Source organism: Echinops telfairi, unplaced genomic scaffold (assembly GCF_000313985.2).
Source record: "Echinops telfairi isolate 266 unplaced genomic scaffold, ASM31398v2 ScPeMD7_11;HRSCAF=52, whole genome shotgun sequence".
In the NCBI taxonomy this organism is placed as follows: Eukaryota; Metazoa; Chordata; class Mammalia; order Afrosoricida; family Tenrecidae; genus Echinops; species Echinops telfairi.
In genome coordinates this window covers 24,676,749-24,698,690 of record NW_022103908.1, presented here as the reverse complement: position 1 = coordinate 24,698,690, position 21,942 = coordinate 24,676,749, and the positions used below count along the sequence as shown (strand labels likewise).

The 21,942-nt window shown below is 39.5% G+C and overlaps 1 protein-coding gene across 4 annotated transcripts in view; it reads left to right on the top strand.

The window, feature by feature from the left end:
* Positions 1–21,942, top strand: part of TDRD3 (tudor domain containing 3) — a 124,329-nt gene that overhangs the window by 38,631 nt on the left and 63,756 nt on the right. For 2 of the 4 annotated variants that reach the window (XM_045287151.1, XM_030884718.2), the window contains exons 5-9: positions 7,302–7,373; positions 10,981–11,130; positions 16,401–16,541; positions 19,380–19,536; positions 20,258–20,383. In XM_045287151.1, coding sequence (XP_045143086.1) covers positions 7,302–7,373; positions 10,981–11,130; positions 16,401–16,541; positions 19,380–19,536; positions 20,258–20,383 — 646 coding nt within the window. Of the gene's footprint in view, positions 1–7,301; positions 7,374–10,980; positions 11,140–16,400; positions 16,542–19,379; positions 19,537–20,257; positions 20,384–21,942 lie in introns of all 4 variants that reach the window. The other 2 variants (XM_045287150.1, XM_045287149.1) reach the window with 1 other exon arrangement.

Sequence of the window (21,942 nt, the reverse complement as noted above, 5' to 3'; positions counted from 1 at the left end):
CCTCATTTTCACTGATCTGCATGCCTGTACGTGCTCCCATGAAGACGCACAATCTCGGAAAGCCTCAGTAGCAGCTCTGTTCTGTCCAGTAGACTTGCTATGTTCTGCAATCAGCGTGATGGCAGAAGTTTTTTTTTTTTTTTAACATTTTATTAGGGGCTCATACAACTGTTATCCCAATCCATACACACATCAATTGTGTAAAGCGCATTTGTACATCGTTTCTCAAAACATTTTCTCTCCATTTAAACCCCCGACATTAGGTCCTCATTTTTCCCCTCCCTCCCCGCTCCCCGCTCCCGCATGTGCCCTTGATAGTTTATAAATGGGTATTTTGTCATATCTTGCCCTGTCCAACGTCTCCCTTCATCCACTTTTCGGTTGTCTGTCCCCCAGGGAGGAGGTCACACACAGTTCATTGTAATCGGTTCCCTCTTTCCTACCCATTCTCCCTTTACCCTCCCTGTTTTGCCACTCACACCACTGGTCCTATAGGGCTCATCTGTCCTGGATTCCCTTTATTTTCAGTTCCTATCTGTACCAGTGTACCTCCTCTGTTCTAGCCAGTCTTGCAAGATAGAATTCGAGTCATGGTAGTGGGAGCGGGGAGGAAACATTTAGGAGCTAGAGGAAAGTTGTATTTCTCATCATTGTTACATTGCACCCTGACTGGCTCATCTCCTCTCCGAGACCCCTCTGCAAGGGGATCTCCAGTGGCCTACTAATGGGCTTTGGATCTCCACTCCGCACTCCCCCCATCATTCACTATGGTAAAATTTTTTGTTCTGATGATGCCTTACACCTGATCCCTTCGACACCTCGTGGTTGCATAGGCTGGTGTGCTTCTTCCATGTGGGCTTTGTTGCTTCTGAGCTTGATGGCCGCTTGATTACCTTCAAGCCTTTAAGACCCCAGACGCTATACTTTTTGATAGCCGGGCACCATCAGCTTTCTTCACCACATTTGCTTATGCACCCATTTGTCTTCAGTGATCCGTTCGACACCCCGTGATCACACAGGTTGATATGTTGTTCCATGTGGGCTTTGTTGCTTCTGAGCTAGATGGCTGCTTGTTTTCCTTCAAGCTTTTAAGACCCCAGACGCTATATTTTTTGATAGCCGGGCACCATCAGCTTTCTTCACCACATTTGCTTATTCACCCGCTTTGTCTTCAGCGGTTGTGTCGGGAAGGTGAGTATCATAGAATGCCAATTTACTAGAAGAAAGTATTCTTGCGTTGAGGGAGTACTTGAGTGGAGGCTCAATGTCCTTCTGCTACCTTAATACTAAACCTATAAATGTAGGCTCATAGATCTATTTCCCCATCCTCATATAATATATTTGTATATGTACATGTCTTTATCTAGAGCTCTATAAATACCCTTTGCCTCCCAGCTCTTTTCTCTATTTCCCTTGATTCTCCTCCTGTCCCACTATCATGCTCAGTCCCCACCAGGATTTCAGCACTTCCTCTTTGTTACGTTCCCCTTGATCCTGCCCTACCAGGTCTCCCACACCCACCTCCCCACCAATTTGGATCGCTTGTTGTTCCCTTGTCCCTGGGTTTGTTATCCCCTCTTCTTCCCTTCCGCCCTCCTCCCCCTCTCCCATGTCCCCCCGGAACTGTCAGTCCCATTGTTTTCTCCTCCAGATTGTTTATCCAGCCTGTCCTATCCAGACAGGCCTGCGGGAGACAACATGCATAAAAACAAGACAGAGCAAAACTGAGCAACACTGTACAACAAAATACTTCTGTTCTGTTTTGTTGTACATAAGTATTTTTTTGTTGCTTGTTTTATTGTAAATTTAATTGTATTCATGTAATTTTATCTATTTTGGAGTTGCTAATTTTCTGTATGCTGTAACTTTGCTTAACTTGTTTAAATTCTAATGTGTATATGTCTTCCTTAGGCTGCTCTATAAGATTCTGTCTTCTTCAATTAAAGTTTTTCTTCTTCCTTTCCAATCTGCTTCTTGGATTTCTTTCTTCTTTTTCTCCTACCTGCTTGGTTAGAACACCCAGTATAATGTTTCACAGATGTGATGCAGGGTCTTCCTTGGTTTAGTCTTGATCGACTATCTTGCTATATATTTTGCTTCTGTTTAACACATCTACTTTGTATTATTATTTTTCTTCTCTTCCTTTGAATGATTTAAGTATTTTTTGTGCATGCGTGTCTGATTTGTATGATCTTTTGGACTTTCCGCTATATGCCATTTGTTTTTTGGTGAATGCTTTCTACTAGTGGAAAATATTTTGGGTTTTCTTTCTTGGACAGGTTTCTGCCTTACTCAGGATTTGACTGTTGTAGGCTTTACTGCATGTCACTTAAGAAAACAAACCTCACTGCCATCTAGTCAATTCCGACTCAGATCGACCCTGTAGGATACAGAGACGGCAGGAATGCCCTGTTGGGTTTCTTAGGCTGTGAATCTTTATGGGAGCAGAAAGCTGCTGCTTGTAGTTTTGAACTGCTGACTTTGTATTTATCCACACTTACTACATCTGGCATTTTTTATTCCTTTGCAAACATCAGATTTCTTCTTTATAGTTTGTATAGTTCACATTTGCTAGCTGTGAAGTATTTTAGCCTTTTATTTATTTTCCCCTTAAACTATTTTATGTTATAGTCATCTTCTTTCTGCACTTGGTCTTTTCTCTGTTTACTTTTAAGACTTCCAAAATGTGATTGTTTGGTTGGGATAGTAATTGGTATGGCTTTTGGCTTTTGTGTTCTCTTATCCTACTTATATTCACTGAACTTCATTTGTGGGCTCTTGTCATTCAAATATATATAATTTTGGCGTTTAATACTTCATTTTTCTCCCCTATACCTTCTCCCACTCTCTTACTTGTTTGTGATTTCAATTACATGAATGTTCAACTATTTGCTTTGGACAAGCCACTGAAGTTTTGTTCATTTTTTACCACCTGAGGTTTTTGTATTAACTTCATTTGGATACATCCTATTACTCTGCCTCCAAGTCCATGGATCTTTTCTCCTGCACTGTCTAATCCATCCCTAATTCCATCCAGTGAGGTTTTCACTCTATACGCTAGCAGTGAACAATCCAAAAACAAAAGACAGAATGCAGTGGTATTTGCATTAGTTATGAAGAATCCAGCTACAGGTCTTTCAACGAGCAGCCAGGTACTTTGAGCACCAGGGGTCCTTTTGTCATCATCAGTGAGTGATCCAGATGAGTAAGGTACCGGAGGGATGACATTTAGCAAACGTGCAAAACCTTGGATCATGTTTTCTTTGGAACTCCTCTCTGATTCTTTTTTGATGTCTTTTGTTCTCCCTGTGTGAATGCCTTTAGTTAAATATTTCTACTTAGGTAAAATAGCTGTGTAAAATTCTTGTTGTTAATCACCTTTTTCCATCTGTGACTCAGTTTCTATTGACCAGTTTTTGAAATAATTTTAAGTCATGCTTCTTTTTTCTCATGCCCAGCAGGACACAAGACGTTCTGTTCCCGGCAGAGTTACATAAGGTCTTGGAAACCCACTGGGATGGTTCTGCCCTGGAGGGTCACTGTGAGTCAGAATTGACTGGTGGCAGTGAGTTTGGGGTTTTTTTGACGAGAAGTACTAGGTGCTTGATCGACTGCAGGGCAATGAGTGTTTGAGTAGGTTTTGTTTGGATACTTAGATTTTGTTACCTTTCGTTAGAGTGGAGGATTTAGCTTTGATAACAGGAAGACATTTATGGATCAACTTGATCTCCTCAAGGAACGTATTCAGGCTTTGAAAGAAGTGTTCCGGATAGCCTTTATTTTGTATATTGTTCAGCTCTCTGTTTAGCTCCAAATGCTTGCTCGCAAGGTGCCCTTAGCCTGGTGGTCGGAGCTGGAATGTCTCTTTACCCTGTGAGTGCTGTAGGAATCATTCCGTTTACGACTGCATGTTGTTTGTCTGTGTAGCATACTTCTTCGAGGGAACTCCTGTGCAGATATCTAGAGCTCCTCACTCTAAAGGTTTCTCTTTAGGACTCTGCCCCGTGACTTCCCGTTGCGTGGACCTCCTCAGTCTTACATTTCTGTCCTCACCTCACCTTTCCCTGTAGCTTCCGTCAGCATCACACCCCCATGCAGAAAGCTAGGGCCATCTTATGCTTTCCGTTCTCTCAGAAATCTCTGCCCTGTGTTTGAAAACAACTTTTGTATGTGTTGATTAGATTTCTAGTTGTGTATCAAGGTAGGCTAAGTGTGGTTGTTTTATCTCTGTCAGGGCAGGAAGTATAAAGCCTATAGAACCCTTCCAATTATATAAGGAATTGTAATATAAACTAAAATCATTTATAGGTAGGAGTCATTGGATAGTGCAATCAGTTAAGCTCCCGCCTACTGACTGAAAGGTTAGTGTTTTAAATCCACCCAGAGGCATATTGGGAGAAAAGTATAACAATCTGCTTGGAAAGGTCACAGCCATTGAATAGACAACCTGCTGCTTGGTTCTACAGGAGTCTCCGTGAGTCAGGATTGATTTGATGCCTATAGTTGTTGGGTTTTTATGTCTATCTGTTGAATAACCAAGGAAAGGGTGCCCATGTAAATTTATGGGTTTTCAGATATTTTTTAAAATCAGCTTATTATTACACATACAGGTTGTAAAGAAATGTGGTACTGCACTAGAGCTTATTCTTTGCTCAGTAAGCAGCATGTCCCTGTTGTCTTTGGCCTGCTTACCCATCCCAAGCCCGCTGTCCTTGAATTGTTTCTGGTTCAGCCTGAACCTATAGGTCAGGGTACATTTCCTCATCGGAATGTATTTCCAAGGCTGTAAATCTTTATGGAAGCTGACTGCCATATTTTTCTCTCATGAAGTGAATGGTGGATTTGAACTGCTGACCTTTCAATTAGCAGCCAAGTGCTTTTAATCTCTACATCATCATCAAAAGGGCTCCTTTTGCCTTACAATTCTTTATATAATGTCCATAAACTGCATAATAGCTTTCCTATAATGTTGATGATGTTTTGGTGTATGCCTGGAAGTACATATGGTGATACTTTAGTATTATTTTTCCGTAATATTTTGTAAACATTTTTCATAATGATAATTGTTTAAAATGCACAAAACCTAAAATTGTGTTATACATCTAGTGCTTAAGGGATACTGTATTGATACCTGTAAGAGCTACCAATAAAGTGATTAATACAAAAGGGTAATAATTTATTAGCGTTTCAAAAGCAAAGTATAGAAGAGGACTACATGGCAAAAAGGAATCCTTCTGAAGAACTTGATATCAGAAAGTGCATTTACTAAGATTTTCCCCTATGATTTTATAATACATTAGTAGCTCTTTAATCCTAAAATTAATAGTTAGCAGGTATATACTATGATTAGGGAGCTTTTAGAAGTTTATTTTTATTTCAGAACCAAAACAAAAATTTAAACATATTGTTTTATAGAACTTAGACTATAGTAAGAAGATTTTACTATAATTGAAATTGATAGTTTATAATATGAATGTAAGTTTCATTATAAACTATATCAATTAGAACTATCCATATGTTTAGTATGTGTTTGTTATTAGATTATATATACAAATGTTTTATTTTAAAGATAATTTCGAGGTTTGAATATTAATAATCAGATGACATTTGTCAGGCTGTTACTTTAATATATATCATAATGAAATTTTTATTACCAAAATTTTTTATCTTGGAGTTAATTTCTTGTGGAGACTGGTTTTTTTTTTTAATCATTCTGTTGAGGCTCGTACAACCCTTATCACAATCCATACATCCATCCATTGTACTTATTTTGCCATCATCATTCTCAAAACATTTGCTTTCTACTTGAGCCCTTGGTATCAGCTTCTCATTTTTTCCCCTCCCTACCTTCTCCCACTTCCCTCATGAACCCTTGATAATTTATAAATTATTATTATTTTGTCATATCTTACACTGTCCAATGTCTCCCTTCACCCACTTTTCTGTTGTCCATCCCTCAGGGAGTAGATTATATGTAGATCCTTGTAATCCATTCCCCCTTTCCACCCCACCCTCCCTCCACCCTCCCAGTATCCCCACTCTCACCACTGGTCCTGAAGGGATCATCTGTCCTGGATTCCCTGTATTTCCAGTAGATTGATGTATATATATTTAAAGGTTTTATGTTAGGGAAACAGATGGACAGTGGGCCCCTGCTCAAGTACTCCCTCAACACAAGAACACTTTGTTCTAACAATTCAGCAGTCTGAGATGCTTACCTTCCTGGCACGATCGCTGAAGACAATGGGTGCTCAAGCAAATGTGGTGAAAAAAGCTGATGGTGCCCAGCTACCAGAAGATATAGCATCTGAAGGCTTAAAGGTCTGAAGATAAACAAGCGGCCATCTAGCTGAGAAACAACAAAACCCACATGGAAGAAGTACACCAACCTGTCCTGACTCAATTGCTGAGGACAAAGCGGGTGCATAAGCAAAAGTGGTGAAGAAAGTTGAGGGTGCTGGCTATCAAAAGATATAGCATCTGGGGTCTTAAAGGCTTGAAGATACACAGGTGGCCATTTAGCTAAGAAACAATAAAGCGCACACGGAAGAAGCACACCAGCCTACCCCGACATGATCACTGAAGACAAAGCAGGTGCATAAGCAAAGGAGGTGAAGAAAGCTGACGGTGCCCAGCTGTCAAAAGATATAGAATATGGGGCCCTGTAGGCTGGAAGATAAACGGGGCCATCTAACCGAGAAACAACAAAGCCCACAAGGTGTCGAAGCGATCAGATATCAGGTATCAAACACCACCACCAACAAAAAATCATAGCATTGTGAATGTGGGGGGAGTGCAGAGTGGGGACCCAGGGCCCATCTGTGGGAAATTGGACATCTCCTTGCAGAAGGGCCGCGGGGAGGAGACGAGCCAGTCAGGGTGCAATGTAGCAGCAATGAAATATAAAATTTTCCGCTAGTTCTTGAATGTTTCCCCCCACCCACCCACCCACTATCATGATCCCAATTCTACCTTACAAATCCACCGGGACCGGAGGATGTACACAGACTGTTTTTATTATTATTTTTAACTGTTCTGTAGGGACACAGTTTGAATTGTGTTTCTGAAAATTGCATGAAAACGCGTGTTTTGGGAGGGGTGTGTGGGTAGGGATAGCCTTTGCGTAGTTACAGAAATTAGGGATCAAATGTCTTAGGGAATTTAAATTAATTTGAAGTAGGGTGTTGTTGTTTTTTGTTCTCCCTTGTAAAAATCTACTAAAGGAAGTGAATTTCTGGTGAGTTCCACATGTACATATATTTTATTGTGTACTTTGTTTTAATGACTCCCTTTTCTCACAGAGCTTGTCAAAACATAGTAGAAGCAATATTGGAACTGAAGGTGGACCACCTCCGTTTGTGCCTTTTGGACAGGTAATGACTTTTATATTGAGAGATGAATTTAATTTTTAAAAGTTTTTCATTAGTATTCAACCTGTGATTAGTTTTGCGCTAGAGTCTTGGGAGTTATCTGGCAATATATTAAGTATCAGGAATATAATAATTGTTTTGTTATTTGACTGTAATTAATTATTGGTGTAGATTTTTCTCAAGAGCTATTGACTGAAAGATTGAGGCAATTAAGAGCCACACTGAAGAGCAATTTTCAACCAATTAAGACAGCATGCCGAGACTGAGAGAGAAATCCAAAAGTGTAACAGCTAAACCGGGCTGTAGTTTCTCATTTTGTGAAGTAAAAACAAAAGAGGGAGAGACAGGAAAAGTGGCATAGAAGGCTAAGACTTAACAGGCAAAGTCAAAGGACTATTACAACAGCATCATACCCTTAATTACATAGAAATATCCCACTGTCATGCTATTTTTTCTCCCTATATTCTTCATCTCAGTCTGCCGACGTTTGAGAGCATTTTTCTGTCTCTTCCGTTCTTCCCTGAAGAGTTCTGCACTCTTCCGTTTTACACAGCCAGATGGTGACTTGTGACCACAAAGAGTCTCCAGTTGTCTTCCTTTGAGTTTGGGGAGCAAAGAGAAGGCTGAAGGGGCAGGAGGGAATTCTGGTCGCACAGCCCTTGCCGTGCAGGAGCACTGTTGTGATGAGGACAATAAGACAAAGGAAATCTCAGCACTGCTCCCTTGGCTGTTTTCTCATCAATTCATTTTTCAATTTTCTAAAAATTCTATAAAAAGACCCCATGATTATGCTACGTCCTTTGAGAAAAGCTATCAAAATTACCCCTTTACCATCTTAAGGAGCGATTGCTGTGACCTTCGGGGCTGTCTTGAACTGAGCTGGCCCAGCAGATCCCCTCGAAAGCCACTGTTTTGTTGGATCTTTTGCTTAATGTTTGAAGGCACTCCCATGAGTTACTGACGGAACATGTCTGTTGCCAGGCACCAATCACAGAGACCTATTTATATGCTCCCCCTTAAGTACGCCTGTACCTTACGAGTTGAAACCTAGTAGCCAGTCCTTTTGATGAGCTCTCCTCGACACTGATCCCTAGTTGCAACGGCTTTTCACCGACCCTGTAAAGGTGAGAATAAGGACGTAGCATGGAACAAAGGTGAACGTAAAGATGAAGAAGGATGGCGCGTTGGGGCCTGCTGACCCAGCTGTTCTTCTAACTTGGATCTTCTCTCCTGATTTCAATACTCTTCTCAGTCAGGAACTTAATTTCATTACCAGTTAGCATTTCCAGTTCAATGACAGCAACACAGCACACAGACAACCACAGCCTCGATTCTTCTCCCACGTAATGTTTTCTGCCCACTTATTCCCCATTTTTCACCTCCTCAGCTGACCAGTGTCTTCTGTTTTCTTGTTTTTGATCAGCATCAGCTTTCATCCGCAGCAATTTCTTCCAGACCTCCCTTTATCTCTAAAGAGTCTCAGTATGATCCCTGAAGCTGCTTACTCGTTGCCTCACGTAGGTCACCAAAATCTAGTTATTTGGTAATGTGTCTTGCATTTGTCCTCTATTTTCTTTCAAAAGCCACTCAGAGTGGTTATGTGGTAGGGATGTAACAGGTTGGAAATTAAGCCTCATATGCTGGGTCCCGAATGGTCTGCAATTCTAAACCTCTAGCAGCTCCTCGGGAGAAAAACTGAGTTCTCTATTCCTGTAAACAGTTAAAGTCTCGGAAACCCACGGGGGGTTGCTATGAGTCAGCATTGACTGGATGGCAGTGCTTTGGGTTTGATATCTCTGTATAGCTTTTACTTTTCTTTAGTAACTGATATATAAGTTGCTGAGATGACCAGCAGGCAGCATCAGTTGATTGAACTTAAAAAAACTTTGGTAGTGTGTATATAATTGTAATTTAAGGTTATAATTGCATTGTAGCTATTTGGAAAGTATTTTTAAAAATATGCCGATTTTCACCGGATTTTAGGATAAAGGATAGTCAAGATAAAAAGATAGTCTGATCCATGTTGATATTCTCCCGTATCTGAGTGTAATGAAAACCCTAAACTTAGTAGAAAAATTCTATTAACATATATTGGAGAAATAATGAATGATCCCTTTTTAGGAAAGTAATTTCCCATTAAACAATTTAATGATAGTTCTTTTTCATAGATGTCTTTATTTAATAAACTTTCTGTCCCACAAAATATTGTGATCTAATTATTTTCAAGATTTTTGAAATGTTCTTTTAGGGCTTACGATGTTTAGAAAAGATGTAGTTCAGTAGTATTACTTGTTTATAATGCCCATTCTGAAAAATTCCTGTTCAGCCAGTCTCTGCCTTGAATATGGGTTAGTTAGAAATAATGATGGTTGAATCAATAGGAAGGATATCTTTACGTTGTTGAGAATGTACTATAGTGAAGCCTGCAAAAGCCAGAAGCTGTAAAATGGAAGCCTATTAGAGAAAGGCAGCACCAATATTTTCCACTAATGGAGAGTGAAAGAAACGTGGTAAGCTTATACCCTATCACAGATGGAAACTTAGGGCACCCAGAAAAACAAGGCAGTTCTATCGAGATCCGCCTCTCACAGGTTTTGCTATTTATTTGGATAGCATGCTAATTTGGGAAGATGGCCTTCTGTTACTAAGTTAATGAGTTGAGATTTTAACTTCTTGGATTAGAATCGAGACCTTATTTTTAGCAATAATGCCTCACTGATCGAGTTAATTCCAACTGTTAGCAACCTTGTGTAGGATTTCTGAGACTAAATCTTAAAAGAAGTGGGCAGCCTCATCTTTCTGTCATGGAGTAACTAACTGGTGGATTGCATAGCCAACATGTGGTTAGCAATCCACCACTTGACCCATAGTGTCACCAGAAACCCTTCCGAAAAACACCTCCCTACCATTGAGTCGATGCCAACTCACAGTGGCCATTGAGGACAGGGTAGAACTGGCCCTGTGAATTTCCGAAACTGCGACTCTGGGGAGCAGCTGGGGGTTTCTCACTGTAGACCTTGAGATCACTGTCCAACACATGACTGCGTCACCACCAGGTTTCCATGACAACGCCAGCAGCAATCTGGAACTGATGTTATGGGATTAAAAGCAAAATCCATTGCAGCCTGATAGGGAGAGGGCTTATTTTTAACTTTTTCTCTTACAAGCTGAGGCAAATCCTTTTAATTACTAAAACAACTATACTCTCCAGCCCTCATATAGGGTGGAAATTAGGCGTTTAATTAAAAGACTGCATTTACCTCTTCTTATGGGCTATTATATATTGTTTAAAATCTAAAATTATTCGAAGTCATTTTACCCTAAAATGAAACTTTAAACATTTAGCTAGATATGTACTTTTAACCTATATCTGCTTTTAGATGGTCATGTTTTTGTATAGCTGTAATTGTATTTGACAGCTATATTTGTTTTATTTGTATTAATCCTTTTCCCATTATTTTAAAATCTCTGGGGTGTATTTGAACTTTTGGTGAGTTCTGAGTTGTTGTAAGAGGGATAAGCATTTCTTTTTACAAATAATGCTTTTTAGTAGAAAACACAAATCTTTTTGGAGCTGCTGAATTGATTTATTTTTACTTATTATGTCCAGAAGTGTGTATCTCATGCCCAAGTGGATAGCAGAGAACTTGATCGAAGGAAGACACTGCAAGTTACGATGCCTGCCAAGCCTTCCAACGATAACGATGAGTTCGAAAAGCAGAGGACAGCTGCGATTGCAGAAGTGGCTAAGAGCAAGGAAGTAGGGAATGTAATCACTGCGCGCCTCTCTTTCCTCTTCCAAGTGTGAACGCTGAGATGCCTGACCATTGTCATTTTCTTTTCACATAACACTGTCAGCAACCCCTTGGCACTTTTCTTCTTGCATGCGCCATAGTTAGAAAATGCCCTCCCACCTTGGATCATAAGCTTACATATTTTCTTGGATGTTCTTTTTCTCAATCACCTGGGCAATTCCAGGAAGGCACTCTTGCAAATAATGTACCCTCTGTGCTATCCTCTTCCCTTTCTTCTTCGTGATGTAAGAGTTGCGTGCTTTATTCTGGCAGAAGGTTTCCCAGCACTGCGTGTGCTAAGTTCCCCCGTTTCAGGGTAACTTCTCCCTGGAGTAAGAGTTCTGAGTACTAGAAGAGTGTAAACTGGTGGTTCAGGTTTGACATTTCTACCAGTTTTTGTTCTTAATTCCATTTAGTATAGAGTGAAAAATAACTTTTTAGTTTCTGAATTACTGGTTTCCTTCATTATCCAAGAGTAGAGCATTTCTACAGAACCTTTCATAAGTCAAGTGGTGTAAAACAAAGAACCAATGACCAGTACTTTGTATGGGAACAATTTTTACATGTTCTCAGACCCTCAGAATCGCTTACGAAAACATACCCAGTGGCATGTACCATCTGAAACAGCGCTAACATAACCAGTCAGTGCACTGTTGAAAGCTGCGGCCGCATGGTGCAGAGGTGCTGAGTGGAGACCCGGGGCAGGAGCTTGCTGCTGCACTGCCGGCACAGCTCCTGATGGCCGGCGTGCCCGCTGCCTCCTCAGGGGCTTGATGCAAAAAAGGTTTTCTTTTCTTTTTTGTAAAAGTGAAAATCCATTTCCATTTTCTTTCAGATAGCCAGAGTAGGCATTAATGGAGGTCTTTCATAAATCAAAATGATGTCAAGTAAACTTTAAAAAAGCTAGGATACCTATGCAAGTGTTTTTATATGCACACACATGCACATACAAAACACATCAAATACTAATACTAGAAAAACCTGTTCCATATTAGCAGGAAATACAAAATTAACAAGAAAGCCATTTGGCTGTTTTCTCCAGTTATTTATAGATTTTTAGTATTTGAGAAGATATTTTAGCATATTCAGTTTTCCTCCACACACATTTCATAACTACTAAGAGTGAAATACAATTTTCTTGATTCAGAATCCCTATCGACGCTTAGTAAACAGCTGCTTTCCCACTGAAATTTGCAGTTTCCGTTGGAGATTTCTTGAAGTTGGTGATCTTTCCTGTGGTGGGACCCATCTGTCATCAGGAACACAGGTTCTGGAGTCAGACTGCCTGGAAACACAAGGGAAAACCAGGAACAGTAGGGAAATCCTGTTGCCAACACGTCTGTTCCAGTTGATCATGCCCTCTTACCAGCCGCTAAGCCTGGATAGCTTACTTTGGCTTTTCCTGTTCTATTTTTCTTTTTCTGTAAAATGAAGTTTCAGTGGATCCACTTTATGTGATTGCTGCAAAATTATAATTGGTTGTCTTTATAGCACTGTCTGGTTTAAAACACTATCTGGTACAGGTGGTCACTCAAAGTTTACAAGAAATGGCTAGTATTTTTCAGTATGCGGTTACATTCCAAGGCACATTAAAAAAATTAGTTTTAATACTTATGAAAATAATGCCTTTCACACACACAGCTTGCAGTTAATGTGCTACCTCTTTGCCAAAAACCTCTTCAAGTTCTGATGTTTCAGAGTAAGGCTATTGGATATATATCAGTTTCTTACCTATTATTGAAAATTTGTTCTTGTGATTTACATTTGTTCCCTTTTGAACCCCACGGATAGCTGAACAAAGCCTGTCCCAGCCCTGGGCCACCCTCAGGATGATTGCTGTTGTGTCACTGTTACAGCCGCTGGGCGGCCCATCTCCTTGAGGGTTGTGCTGCAGTATAGTTAGCATCCTAGAATATGCTTCATTTTAAAAAAATCATAGTTGACCACAGCCAAGTGCATACACCTTTTCAGATGGTCAGTTCTGAAGTCCCAGAAAAGTGTGTGCAGGCAACTCAGAGATCCTTCAGTGACTCCAGTCCTGGAAGAGAGAGACTGGACTGAGAAGCTGCCAGGAGTTTGAGGATAATGATCACAATGAATGAATTGGAATGGCTATTTTCAGATGAAAACACAATTCAGTCTCTTCTGGGGACTTTTATTTGTTGACTTTAGAGACTGATTATCTAAAATTATGGTTTAGTTTTAAAGCTTCCATGAAAGCAAAAAAATAGAAACAACATCTTGTTCTTTTCACTTGAGGCCTAAGATGTGTTCTAAGAACATGCCGGCCCTTTTGCCACCATATTCTTTGATTTCAGCATGGCACCCCACTGATTCATAGTGGTGATACTTTGTCAGGAGGTTAGCAAAAGTTAAATATTGTATATCACTTTTGATCAATTTGTGAATACTTTTGGCTTAAATTTCAAGTAATATAAAATCAATATGTACCTTAAGTGAAGTTGCCAGGCAGCAAACTTACAAAACTAATGTGTGTTGGGGGCAGGGGATGGATAGCAGTTAATGGGTTGGCAAAAATGTATATGACACACATGTTATTTGCATAACAATATAGAATGCATTTGAGAGTTGTAGGCATATGAATAGTACTTAAAACTGAGACCAAATGAGATGCCCCAAAGAATGAGTGGCCATAGAGATGAGAAGGAGGTCAGGCACGAGCAGAGTGGCACTGCAAACCATACGCGAATGGATAGAAGTCGGACCAGCCAAGAAGTGACCAGTGAGAGAATATAAAAACGAAGTGAATGTATAAGCGTTTACCACAGAGAAGAGTGTAAAACTGGATCAAGGCTGATCTGGTGGGAAATCATGTCAGATGTGCACAGAAGATTAATGTACCTTTGGAGAAGTAATCCTGCGTTCCTCTGTACATTTCTATCAACATTCCCATCGGGATATGCAGAGGTCGGTGGGTATAAGAAAAAGACTTAAGTATGCAGTATCGTGGTGGATAGATGTGGTGAGAATCTGTGCAAGTTCCTTAATGATTCATTTTGTTTTCTCAGTGAGGAAGAAAGCAAGGCCATCAGTAACAATCCAGTGGCAGATGTTGGTTACTTGGGAGTGAGAAGAGCACACAGAGTAGCAGTCGTCTGAAAGATTGGGAGAATGGGCTAGGAAAGGATAGTGAGATGCCAGGCAACGTTAAGAACCCACAGCAATATCATGATCACCTTTTTTCACTGATTTAACACACCATTTGAAACTGTTCCTAGTACATAGTATACTAATTGTTGTTGTTGTGTTAGGTGCTATGAGTCAGTTCCCACTCTCACAGTGACCCTGTGTACTATAGAACCAAACACTGACTGACCCTGCCCCATCCTCACGATTGTTCTTCTGTTTGAGCCCATTGTTGCAGCCACTTTATCACTCCATAACTTTTCTATAAATACTTGCCAAGTGAATAGTTTAGGTTCATCGTTTGGTCCTGTGCAATGGAATCCATCAAATCCATATAACTTTTTAAATCAGTGGTCATGAAACACATTTTCAAAATAATTCCACTGTGATTTTGGTGTTCCGATGCCCAGATTAAAAATATTGTATGTCTTCCACCATATTACTTATAGATTTAGTCACAGAGCTATCAATGGGTGACCTTGTATGTTAGTCTGGGTCGACTATAGAAACAAATCCATAGAGACGCATATGTGTATAAGGAAGAGCTTTATATATAAGAACAGTTATATAACATCCCAGCCCAGTCCAGAACAAGTCCAATATTAGCCCATAAGTCCGATCCCAATCTGTAAAGTCCTCCTCAGATTCACGAAACACATGTAATAATGCCGAATGCAGGAAGATCACAGGCCACTGAGTGGGAAGTCTTGTGGACCCAGTGGTGGTGTAAGCATCTCAGCTCTGGCAGGGGTCTCCATGCTCCAGAGGTCTGGCTTCTTCAGCCTACCTTCATGTGTCTTTTCAATAGGGATGTTTCCCAGGGAGTGAGTGTGCCCAGAAGGAGAGAGAGAGAAAGACAGTCTCCCACCTCCAAGGAGGAAATAAAAGAGTTCCCAGAATTCTCAGGAGAAGGCCATGCCCACACAGCTGCCTCATTGGCTATATCCTGATTGACAGGCTAGACTCCACCTCTACCCTTAATCCTCCAATTGACACCAGATTATGTAACCACCACACCTTGGGCATGTTCATTTTATATCTTTAAGCCTCTGCCAACTTTCTAACATATAAATGGAAACACTGTTTTAGGTTGAAAAGATTGTGATTCTTTAATTGTCAAATATTTATGGCAAATAGAATGTGTGATCAAGTATGATTTTTAAAAATGAAATGTGTTACTGTGCGTGAACAGTTTTCCAGGAAAACTCTCAACAGTCTGGATTGGCACAATGACTACAACAAGGAACACACACGTAGCACCGGTTCTGAGGATGGTGCAGGACTGGGCAAGGCGTGGTTCTATTGTATGGAGGGTGGCAAGGACTTAGAATGAGTCTGACAGCAGCACCTCGCGAGCAACAACAAGAAGAAGAAATAACTAAACACAAAATTCTAAAGTAAAATGCCTGGATGGCATCAAAAAAGTTCATGAAAAAATTGTTTTAAAAACATCATGGGAATTTTCTCCAGATGTTTTGAAGCTCCTTATGTAAATCACACAGTATAATAAAAAGAAATGAGATGTCATTTGTAAAAAATAGCCTATGATGTAACTAATGAAAAAATAAAATAATAATGAGAGTTTCAATTAAATGTTAAATTTTATACTATTTTCTAATACTCATTCACTTTCTAAGATCAAAGAAGTATAATACTAGACTAGGGACACAGTTTAACTGATTGATGGGCGTAGAGCCTCTCTAAACATATCCTTTCTAGGCAGGTGGATCTCTGACCCAGATCTAATCACATCAACCAAATATTTTATCCTAGAATTATTTTGACAACTCATCTGCATGATACATTATTTTACTTTATTTTGTATTGTTTTATTCTTATTTACCTTAGGGGGCTTATAGATTTTTTTGCCTGTAATTTTCTTATTACTTGGCCTGAATTTGTGAACATAAAGGATTATGGCTGGTAGATACTTGTGCCGTGTAAAAAGAATATGCTAACATTTCATTGTAAGTTTTAGGAACCTTTTAATTACTATAGTTCTCCTAGATGCTTTTAGTGATAGCTCAATATTTAGGGCAATTTAAAATACAATTTACATCTACCACTTGTATCTTTCTCTTGTCTAAAGACCAAGACATTTGGAGGAGGAGGTGGTGGTGCCAGAAGTAATCTCAACATGAGCACTTGTGGGAACCGAAATCGGGAAGTTTCACAGAAAGAAAAGTCAGCCAAGCCTGAGGGGAGACCTGAAGGTGTCTACAGAGAACTGGTAAGGCTGAAGCCCTGTCCACACAGTTAGCGTTCTCTTGCTTTTATTGCCTTGATGCCTGTTACTCTTTTCCACAGTCCCCAATGACATCAGTAGATGTTACAACTCTAAAAAAGCCTTTTTAAAAAAAATAAGGATTGCAAGTCCCTCATGAAAACCTTGAATTGTTTGAAAAGTAATGTACTTAAAACTCCATTTCATTTAAATTTCTAATGTCTGAATAATGTTTTTTGGATTGGAGTCATGAAAAATGTATCAAATTTAATTGAAGATACTCAGTGGAAATTATATTCTAAAAGATGATTCATCAAAAACATAATAATTGTCAACTTCTCCAAAGCCCTTCACTGCCCTTCCCACATCTTTTTTCAGTTTTTGCTTAAAGTTTCATTTTTGTTGTTGTTGACTTTTTTGTTTTTTGGAGTTGAGGGGAATGGAAAAAATCGTATGGATGTTTGGGACTCATTTGCAAAATAAGTAGATTTTTCAAAAGAGAAATGGAGGAGTCAAAATTGATATGATGCACTGGTTAAGTGTTTGCCCTCAGGTTTATCAGAAACAAGACAAACTCATTTTCTTTATCCGTAAGAGGGTCACTAGAAGAACCCTGGTGGCATAGTAGTTTATGTGTTGAGCTACTAAACCCCCAGCTGCTCCTCGGGAGCAAGATGAGGCTACAGGCTCAGAAACCCACAGGGACAGTTTTGCTTTCTCCTTTCAGGGTCGCTGTGGGTCAGAATTGACTTGCTGTCAGTGAGCAATGGTCAAATGTCCAGATGATTTTGCCTATAACATAGATTTGTCATTGTTGTGGATTGATTTTTATGCCCCCAAATTATATATTGTAAAACCTAACTTCTATGCCTCCGGTTATATGTCTCCTATGGGAAGAGGTTGACTAGGTTCTGTCAATGCGACAGGGTTAGTGTAGTATGGGTTTGGAGGCCTTCTCTCTTCTAAGAGATAAAAAGAGCAGATCAGGACAAGCAAGCAAAAATGGGCAAAGATCAACACCACACCACACAGATATCTCTAAGGAATTAAGCACGAGAGACTGAAGAGGCAAGGACCATTCCTGAGAACTTACAGAGAGAATTCTCTTTGTATTTGTCTTGGCTGTTGTTAAGCGCTCTTAAGTTGGCTTTGACTCATAGCAACCATCCGTGCAATGAACAAAATGTTGCCTGGCACTGAGCCATCTGCACAATGGTTACTAGGTTTAGTCCGGTGTCATAACCACTGTAACACTCCATTTCATTAAGGAACCTCCTCTTTTTGCTGCCCCTCTACTCTCCCAAGCATGATGTCATGATGTAGGGACTGGCCCCTCCTTATAACATGTCCAAAGTACATGAGATGAAGTCTTTCCATCCTCCTTTCTAAGAAATGTCCTGCCAGTACTTATTCCAAGATAAATTTCTTTGTTCTGTTGACACTCTATGGTATATATCATATTGTTTGTGTGAACTCCTTAATGCAAAAGCAGCAGGTCTGTTAAAGCCACCAAGGTGTGGTATTTCTGTTCCAGCTGTAGCAGAGAAGACAGTCACTTTGTATAACCCAGAGGTAGGTGAGTACAAAGGTGGGTTGATGGCATGACAATGTCAGGATTTGGGGGGGCTTCTTTGTGATTTTCTTCACTTCTTCTTAAGAGCTACACGTGCTCCATGAATTACATCTTCTCACACACAAAAATCCAAAGAAAGGAAAGGGACATTTCTTGGGAGAACAAAAAAGGTTATCTTTTCTGTAATTTTTGGATTTTAATTTATGTTACATTTATTAGAAGCAATCCCTGTACGATACCTTGGCCAACCATTTATAAGTATGGGCAAGGTTTCCTCTTCCTTGAGCCTATCACCATATGATTCCTTTTTTGAAAATTGGTATAAATTCAAGAGTTGCTGGAAGAGGAATCAGATGTGTCTTTCGTAATATTTGATGGAAACATTTTAGAAGCAACAATAGCTTAATTTTAGGGAGAGGGATTTTAAAATGAAGTGAGTCCGAAGGCTAGGTGAAGAGTATTATGAGCTTGAAAAGATGGACAGGCACCCCTGAAGGGAAAATCTTGGGCTCATCGAAGAAATATGAGAAGAGGTGCTCATATCAGGAATCCACACAGATTTTCTTTTATTCATTATGAAACGAAGCAGTGTGGTAGCAAGAGATTGTCTTAGAGTTACAAAAGTTAAGGATACAGCTTTCTCAGCTGCTTGTGGTTTCCAAGGAATCTGTTCATGGGATATGTCTGTGTTACTTCAGGAGTTCTTGAATTCTGTTTAGTTTTAGGTTCTCAAGGTTTGGGGCCCTGGGTCTGTAAAGTGGACTTTCCTATTTGATTGTCAGACTGTTACAGAGGTGATTGCTAACAAATAGCAGGATTCTGCAGTGAGGGAAGTGAAGGAACAGCAGACGTGCAGAAGAGGTACTCTTTTCTAGCTTCAGCTCGTACCTTACATTTTTGGAGAGGTGCTGTGTAAATTATAACATTTCCTTTCTAGGATGGAGAAGTATCAGCCATGAAACATTTTTATTAGGCAATGTTCCCTTCGCTGCCTCTATCATTTTCAAAGGTCTCATTCTGACATTTCCCCTTCCTTTGCTTTTGCATGTGTAATAGAACTGGGAAGTGGCAGCGTGCTCAGGGCATAACTCCACATATCATGCAGATTCTCCCCTCTCCGCTAGGTGATAAAACATCAAGTGAATATTGTATTAGTGTGGCAGCTCTTGCATAAGTATAAGATGTAATTTTTATTAAAAGGCAAGTATATTGTAAAAAACATTGCATTATTTATAGGCCATCGGCATAACTTTTCTCTTCCCTGCCTATAGGTTGATGAGAAGGCTCTGAAGCACATAACCGAAATGGGCTTCAGTAAGGAAGCATCGAGGCAAGCTCTCATGGATAATGGCAACAACTTAGAGGCCGCATTGAATGTGCTTCTCAATAGCAATAAACAGAAACCTGTTACGGGTCCGCCTCTGAGAGGTATCTTACATTAAGCAGCGTGTCTCTATTGCTTGGTTTTCGGAGGAGTATATGTTACGGGCCGATGTTGGAAATTATTCGTGGGCGGGCTGTCACGTTATTTAACATGGTGTTAAGTGGAAGAATCACTTGTTTGGGAACCACAGAGACTTGTGCAAGTTACTCTAAGACTCAGTGTCGTCACCTTTTTGTAAAGTGGCTCTAATAATGACGGACTTCATAGGATTGTGGTGGAGATTTGAGGAATTATAGAGGAACGAGCTCTGTTAACTACCGGTAAAAGTATGCCACTTGTATAAATATCTGAACCTTCAGTAAACAAGCGAAAATTAACAAGAGCATGACTTTACGTGTATTTGTGAAAGTACCTTACCCATTGATTGGTCATAGGTAGTGTGTGTATGTTTGTGCGCTTTAAAGTTCCAGTTGCATATTTTCTTAAAAAACAAAATAAAACAACAATTACAGAAAATGTTTGTAAGGATGGATTGTTTTTTCCTTTAAATCAATTTATATGAATACATTTAATTTTCTGGATACATCACTTAGAAGATTGAAAGTGCTGTAGTATAATCATTTAGACATCTTTTTATAGTGAATGATCTGGTCTGATATGTGCATATATAAAATCTATGGAAGGTGACTGCTGATTGTACTTCGGTGTATTTTCTCCCTTTGTTCTGACGTACACAATACATATGTCTTGCTCTAAAATCTACAGGGAGAGGAAAAGGCAGGGGCCGAATAAGAGCTGAGGATGATGAAGACCTGGGGAATGCAAGGCCATCCGCACCGAGCACGTTATTTGATTTCTTAGAGTCTAAGATGGGAACTTTGAACATAGAAGGTAGGTTAACTTAAAGTAGATTTTTTTCTTAAGATCAAACTTTGTTTGGAATTAAACAACGAAATATGTTTTACTAGGCCATCTGCCAACCTGACTCTATGTTGTGGGTGTTTGTTTATAAATCTATTGCACAAATACAAAAGAAAAAATTAGTGGTTAAATTCTAAGGACCTTAATGATAGCTTATCCTATTCTCTGCTGGATAGATAATATAACCAAACTATGTTTCTCAGCTTTACTTTGCCTAAAACTACCCTTGAAAACCTTAAAAGTGAACTTATTTTGAAACTCAAAGTCTTATCTGTTCTTTCTTTACAGATTATGTATTATATGAAAATGTTGCATAGTGAGTGGATATGCCCTCAATTTCTTTGTAGTATATTTAGGGAAAGCATCAATACTGTGTTAACGATACATATATATTTTTTCTAAGTGAATTGTTGTTGTTGGTACCATCGAGTCTATTCTGACTCATAACAATCCGTGGTACAACAGAATGAAACACTGCTAGTTTCTGCGCCATTTTCACAATTGTTGTTGTGTTTGAACCCAGTGTTACAGCCACTGTGACAGGCCATCTTTTGGGGTCTTTACCAAGTGAGATGGCCTCTTGCAGTGGTTGGTCTCTTCTGATACCTGTCTACAATATGTGAGATGAATCTCCCCTCTCTGCGTCTCGGGTGCATTTTCATTGTGCTTCCTCCAAGTCAGACGTGTTTGTCCTTCTGATAGTCTATGGCGGGGGTCGGCAACTTTTGGAAAGGAAGAGCCAATCCTGTCACTCAGAGCAATCTAAAAATTATTTGATAAGCATGAACATATTATTACAAAGAAATGAAATCACCATTATCTTAATAATATCCTTTAAATGAAGCTATAATTGCTTCATTTTCAGTTTTACTTTAGAGCCACATGTGCATACTGTAAGAGGCATGTGGGTCTATGGTTCGCAAGCCAACTTCACCAACCTCGAGTCTGGTCTAGTCAGGGGTGTCAAACTCAATGAAAACGCAGGCCATTTGTTGCAACAGGCAAGATTCACGCAGGCCACATCACATTTACAAATTTTGTTAAATTTATATTTTGAAGTGAGGATTCAGGAATATGGATAGGATAATTAAAACACTATATAATTGCTTTTATTTAAACAATAATTTTATTTAATGTATTTATAAAACTAAAATTACCTTGGGGGCCGCGTGCGGCCTGCAGGCCGCCATGTGACACCCTGGGGTAGTTCATATTCTTCACCAGCACCACAAATCAGTTCTTTTTCAGTTGTTTTAACACTGTAAAGAGTTCCTCTGCAGTCGATTTACCCTATGCAATTTCTAAGCATAGAATATAAATATACCCTAAAATGGCAAGTTATTTTTTACATGATTTCAAATGACTATGTAAATATCATTTTACATTCAGTTTCTCTTTTAGATTTAGATCAAATAAACTCAGCGGCAAAATGCTTTTATAACAAATTTGAGGTGTCCACATTTCATGAAAATTGAAACTTGTTTTGTGGATCATTAAAAAAAACCACTGGTGCTCACTTCGGCAGCACA